This window comes from Scardinius erythrophthalmus (genome assembly GCF_964197995.2).
Source record: "Scardinius erythrophthalmus genome assembly, chromosome: 24".
In the NCBI taxonomy this organism is placed as follows: domain Eukaryota; kingdom Metazoa; phylum Chordata; class Actinopteri; order Cypriniformes; family Leuciscidae; genus Scardinius; species Scardinius erythrophthalmus.
The window spans coordinates 4,385,118-4,392,078 of NC_138244.1; the positions used below are offsets into that span (position 1 = coordinate 4,385,118).

The 6,961-nt window shown below is 39.3% G+C and overlaps 1 protein-coding gene across 1 annotated transcript in view; it reads left to right on the forward strand.

Annotated features, from left to right (window-relative positions):
• The first annotated feature begins 2,869 nt into the window (after positions 1 to 2,869).
• Positions 2,870 to 6,961, forward strand: part of avpr1aa (arginine vasopressin receptor 1Aa) — a 4,718-nt gene continuing 626 nt past the window's right edge. Inside the window, exons 1-2 of the mRNA XM_081356381.1 lie at positions 2,870 to 4,107; positions 6,151 to 6,961. The exon at positions 6,151 to 6,961 is cut by the window's right edge and continues 626 nt beyond it. Coding sequence (XP_081212507.1) covers positions 3,237 to 4,107; positions 6,151 to 6,461 — 1,182 coding nt within the window. The 5' untranslated portion in view covers positions 2,870 to 3,236 and the 3' untranslated portion in view covers positions 6,462 to 6,961. The remainder of the gene's footprint in view (positions 4,108 to 6,150) is intronic.

Below are 6,961 nucleotides of genomic sequence, written 5' to 3' on the forward strand. Positions count from 1 at the left end.
TCTCCGTTCTCCCGCGGCCCTCAGCCTCGTCCTGCTCGCCACAGTAAACATGATGAATGGCGACTGTAGAACGCAAAAGCCGAATCCCGGACATTTTGGGCGATCTTGAAATCCCGGGCAGACTCGTCACGGAGACTCACTAGTAGCTTAGTCTTGTTGTTTAACTGCGCGCTCTTACCGGTAGGCGTGGCTTGGGAGTGGCCTCCTAGGGCAGCGAAGCAAGTGCATTCTGGGAGTTATTGTCTTTCATCCACAAAAATACATTTTCTGGCTTTTCTCAATCTAGAAGGCTCCAAATTCAAAAATAATTTCACATTTCTTCTACATAAATGCAGTGTTCGAATTGAGGGGGGGGGGGCTGGGGGGGTCCGGGACCCCCCATAAGCATCAAGGGACCCCCCATAAGGCCCAAAAAAATTACCTCGGGGGTCCCCTGGTTTTTCATTAAAACTAAAATAATAGAAACATAATTTATTAGGATATATATATATATATATATATATATATATATATATTAATCAAAGTATTTCGCTGCCGCTCCTATTAGAAAGTAATTCAAATTAGATTTGCGTCTGAAAAGACGCTCAAATTTATAAACAGATACATTTTATTGATCGTGCCATTTATATGGCAAAAATAGTTTTTTTTTTTTTGTTTGTTTGTTTGTTTTTCGTGTAAATGATACACACTGCAAACCCCTTGGGTAGGATTAGGGGTGTGGAGTACGTGCGTATTAGGCCTACACGCCATAAAGTGCGTATCATATATGCACGCAAAAACTATTTTTGGCGAATAAATGGTACGAGAAATAAATTTCGTGCTATAGATAAGCACTTTCACGAGAGTCTGGCAGAGTGGATCCTCATTTTCACCTCACGATGACAGTAAGATAATATTTCTTTCTTTTATGATTGTTTGGTAATTTACTGATCTGAATAGAATTTCGACATTAACGGTTGTCCGGGACACGTGCGTGAGTTTTTTAAGGGACAAGTGAAAGAGAATTGTACAACCGAACAAATGCCCTGATTAAAAAATAAAATCATAAAAATAAAATAAGAAATAACGTAGGCCTACTCGGTTAGGCTACTAACGTAACCTCAGTTCCCTGAGAGTAGGGAAAGAGTATAGAGAGTACAAATTAGGGAAAGAAATGCCCTTTATAAAGCTAAAAAAATTATTCTGATAAGAGTGTTTTCCAACAGTGATGTAATGACACATTGACAATTTAAGTTTGAAGGGAGTAAAGCCTCTGTTTAGGCTGGAAATGTAATTTTGACAAAAGAAGAACTTTTATTTTAAATAAATCTTAATTTTAAATCAGCCTACAGTGTGATATTTCATCATATTATCATGCTTAACACTGAGAATTTGAATAATTGAAATGTGATGATCAGATGCAGATATCTAAATCAGAGAATATCATAGGTTCGGGAGGTTGGCGGGTGGATTATTTAGTTTTAACAGCAGAAACGGGGGACTCAAAGTGCACCAGATTAATGAATTTATCTTTAAAATGTACAAAATTTTCTTCCGGGGGGGCATGTCCCCGGACCCCCCTAGAGGTACCGAGCTCAATCCACAAAAATACTCTATACTTTATTATATTAAATAAATAAATGAAAATATGTATATTATACGTTTTTTTTTTTTTTTTTTTTTTTTTTTTTTTGTGGGGACCCCCCAAGAGCTTTGACACAATTCGGACACTGCATAAATGACCCATTTTAAATACACATTCATCTTTCCAGAGGTGAAGTATCCCTTTAAATACGCCGAGCGGATGAGGGGAACGAGACACAGCTGGGACAAACGAACTCAGTGACAGAAACCATAGTAACAAACAGGCTTGGGATGAACTGATGAAGGAGGAGTGGCTGGAAACCGAACACAATGAACAGAGGAAACACAAACACAAACGTGACAGTTCTGCTCAGCTCGAAAACATTTCATTGGCTAAATGTTGCTCTTTTGTTCAGTAAAACTCACAAGCTATAATGAGTTGTGGTTTGTAGACTTGGAATTAAGCCTTTTCCCCGTTATTATTTGATTCACAGGACCGGACACCAGTTATCTTGCCAAGAAAAATCTTTTTTCTTATATGTCAGGACTCAGGAGACAAACTCTGGGAAGATGTTATATTCATGCCAGGTCTATGAGTTTCCGTGTTTCTCTGCTTTAGTACAGTAAGATTGAGCTTAAATACACAACTGAGCGACTTTCGTCTTCCTTTTAAGGCATCAAAAACACCTAATGCATGTTTAAAAATGGAATTTAAAATGCTTTCACATGGTACAATCCACTTTCCACATTAAGAAACTATTTCTTTTAAACATTCCTTTTGTCACAAAGAGCATGCCAACTGAACACATCTGAAGAATCATCATCATTGGAACATCTCTGCTGAGTGAACATTGCATTCCTCTAAGCAAAACATAACTCTACCAGCTCTCTGCTCAGCACACGAGTGCAACACAGTCTGACTTCACAAAATACATTCTGAAATTATAAAGAAAATGAATAAAGAAAACTAAAACTAAAAAATAACACTATACAGTAAATGTTTAGTCTTCACTATCTATTCATCTGTTTGTCTATATCTATCTATCTATCTATCTATCTATCTATCTATCTATCTATCTATCTATCTATTCATCTGTTTGTCTATCTATCTATATTAAATTTTTTTTAAATAAAATAATTATTTTATTTTATTTTAGAGTGAAAGATGTGTTACATCAGGTGTTACAGTGTGAGAATATGTATGGTTCTGCACTGTATGGGAATGTGTCAAGGCGGATCTTCAAATAAAGCAGAGGGGTGTTTTCTCCAGGGTCCGGTGGGCGGAGGGTTATATCTGTATGTTCTTGAACTATAGGACTGAATTGAGCTGTTGAACACCGGTGGGTTTGGCTCCGCGAGCCTGAAATCTGAGGCGGGTTTAAAAGGCATTGAGCAGAAGCACAGACAGTCGAGGAGAGACACTTGAGGATCAGGGCTGCGCGGGCGTTAGATAAACTACTAATAACCTGTAAGAGCCTCGGGCAAACGCAAAATGGGGATAGCTATGATTCAAGCCTTGTGCGATTTAAATATCCATCATTTTGGTTATTAACAGACATTTAATCAGTAATTTATAAGAGTAGCGCGCAACGGGACACCGGCGTTTCCATTTACGCACGGAAAGCGCACATTTGAACGCAATTGGACTTCTGTTGTTTTTGACGAGCTTTACTATGGGACACCCGAGCAACACATCGCACCCGGTTAACTCATCAGACCCGTACGGACGCGATGAAGAGGTCGCCAAAATCGAGATCGCGGTCCTCAGCGTCACCTTCGCGGTCGCCGTGATCGGGAACTGCAGCGTCCTGGTGGCCATTCACAACACCAAGAAGAAAACCTCGCGAATGCACCTGTTCATCAAACACCTGAGCCTGGCAGACCTCGTGGTCGCGTTTTTCCAGGTCCTTCCACAGCTGTGCTGGGAAATAACCTTCCGTTTCTACGGACCGGACTTTCTGTGCCGGATCGTGAAGCACCTGCAGGTGATGGGTATGTTCGCGTCCACATATATGATGGTTATGATGACTCTAGATCGATACATCGCCATCTGCCACCCTCTGAAAACCCTCCAGCAGTCCACCCGGAGGTCCCACATCATGATCGGGGGCACGTGGATCAGCAGCCTGGTGCTCAGCACCCCTCAGTACTTCATCTTTTCGCTCAGTGAGATCCAGAACGGGTCTGAGGTGCTCGACTGCTGGGGCCACTTCATCCAGCCCTGGGGACCCCGCGCGTACATCACCTGGATCACAGCTGGGATATTCCTCATCCCCGTGATCATACTAATGACCTGCTACGGATTCATATGCCACAGCATCAGGATGAACATCAGATATAAGACCAAGAAGACTCCGAGTGATGGCGCGCACAAGAACGGGCTGATCGGGAAGAACTCCGTGAGCAGCGTCACCACGATCTCCAGAGCGAAGTTACGCACCGTCAAGATGACCTTTGTCATCGTCCTCGCGTATATCATCTGCTGGGCGCCGTTCTTTACCGTGCAGATGTGGTCGGTGTGGGACAAGAACTTCAGCTGGGCTGGTGAGTGAACCTCACCTACATGTTGGGAAACATCAATGCATTTTATGCAGGCAGAAAACACATGTTTTCCACATGTGGAAACTGTTGCAAAACCACCTGTTTCCCGTGTGAATATTCCACCTATAAATAATCGCGTCCGCATTACAATATAATATTTAACGAACAAAGATTATTATATAATGCAGATTAATGTATTCAAAGAGTTACGCATTTTCATGCATATTTATATTTTAACTAAGGGTAACACTTTATAATTACTTTCATTTAATTTTAATATATTTAATTTAAGAATAAATGTTATGTCATGCCTCACATTACAATTACTTGAATATCATTAAATATGTAGAATTAACAAAGAAAATGTAATTATTTTGTTCATGTTTCATATTTGCATATACTGGATTGCATGGCACAAAGTGCATTTGTGCTGATATGACCATAAATATGCTGAACACATATATATATATTATTAAAACTATAACTTTAGTGTTACTAATTGTAGTCTGATGAACACCACTGTAAAAAGTGTAATGGTCAGTAAGTTATGACAATATGTTTTTACATTGCTTGAACTGATCAAAATAAGTTAAGCAATTAAAAATATATATGTTATATAAGATTTTTTAAGCCAGGTTAATGTTAAGTTAAAATGACTTAAACATCCAAAGTTGAATCGTTTATTTTCTGTATCAAATTTAAATAGAAAACATATGTAATCATGAGGCATTAATGTGAAAATCAAAATGTCCCCTGCACATTTAAATAAATTTTAGCCAGAAATCTTAATAAAAAGTGCATATGTATTGTATTGTTTTAATATAATAAAATGTGTGCCAGGGCATTTAAAATCACAGCATCTTTGTGAAGCTTAAATTTAATGAGCAACAAATGGCTGCTTATGGAAAGAAGTGATAATGCGTTAAAAATAGTCTCTCTGATATGATTAGCCTATAGTGATCATTTGAGAAATGAAGTCATGAGTCCAGAATAGAGCGTCCAAGCAGAACATCTGCAGAGGCTTTATGATGTGTAAATCTGTCAGTCCACATGAGGTAATGGGATGTTTATTTAACCCAATTTCACCCCATCTTCACCTAATAGTTCCAGACAAATGGCTTCAGTCCAAAAACAAGTTATTAGTTTAGCCATATTTATTTGTGCTAATATCTGGCAATGCAGTAGGCATAGCACCTGGTTAAAAATGACTAAAAACTAAATGAAAAAAAACTTTATATATATATATGCACAATTTTAAATTTGCAGATCTCTTTGACTCTTGAAAAATAAAAATGACACTGTATAATATAAATATTGTATAGTTCCGCTCCTGGATGCTGATTGGCCAATGCAGTGACTTTAGAATCTGATTGGACGATGCATGTTCTAAAGTGCTGATACAGTGTTACAATCTATATTAATTGCCATTGTTATGTTGCTTGCCAACAGAGAGACTAATGAACCGTGTTATTTGTGGAAAGGATTATTTTGATTATTAACATTAAAAGGATATCGGTGTATTAAACGATTTAGCTACAGGTGTTGTTAATATAGTCAAACCAAAATTTATTCAGACACCAGATATATATTTTTTTATGTATTATTATTATTATTTTACTAGTGGGTGCAGGACCCTATAGGTTTAAGTATTTTAAGTAAACTGACATATTATACCCAATAATTCTTCACACAGTGAAGTAAAATGTATAAAAATTGTGCACCAAAAATGATTCAGACACTTTGAGCTGATCATGTGTGTTTTCTTTAATTGCTAATGCTCTTTTTACACACAGACTGAACACAATGAAGCATTGCTTGGTCACTGGTTGAGCTAAACTGGTATTATCTAATTGTGTAGTTAAATTTAACAGCTGACAGATATTCAACATAATTCATGTGTGAGACAGTCTAACAGAAGGACGGACAAAACCAGTCAAATATCAAATGAGTTCTGCTCATATTTTATTACCGTTTTCTGATGATAATGTGAGAAGTGTTGCAGGCGTCTGACTAAACGCTGGTGTGTGTGTCCATGTGTGTGTGTAGACTCCGAGAACACGGCGGTCACGCTTTCTGCGCTGCTGGCCAGTCTGAACAGCTGCTGTAACCCGTGGATTTACATGGTTTTCAGCGGACATCTCCTGCACGACTTCACACACTGCTTCCCCTGCTCCCATCAAATCCAGCAGAGCTTCAGGAAAGAGGATTCGGACAGCAGCTTACGGAGAAACACAGTGCTCACCAGATTCACCAACCGAAGCCCCACGTGCAGCTCGGGAACCTGGAGAGATCTCGACCAGTCCCCTAAATCTGTCCGATCGGCTCCGGCTCCGGCTCCGGCTCCGGCCGGGACGTGATGCCCCTTTATGGATAGTTTGATAATGTTTTTGACTTTATTGATCAGCACTTTGGTGAGACTCTCGCAGACTCTCACAAGACGGGTCGAGCTCTGGATGAGTGGAAATACATTTAAGCATCATCATGTTTCTCTTAAAGGGGTCATCGGATGCAAAATTCACTTTTAGGCTACATGGTGTTTGCATATAAATGTGTGTTTGCAGTGTGTGGACACAAACACCATACAGTGAAAAAAATCCATTCATTCCTTTTTTTTAATCCTCAAAAAGTCTAAACACTCTCAATAATCAAGCCGTTTGGACTTTCTGAGCAATATGATGTCATAATGCTCATGCTCCACCCACGGACTGTCCCGTATTAGCATATTTCCCATATTAGCATATTTACGCCCTCAGCCATTTGTATACTGTCCGCCAAGGCATCACTTTACGTGTCTTGTGTCGACACCCCCCATGGAAGAGAAGTGGTGGGGGGGGGGTGCGTGTCTCATTATCATTTA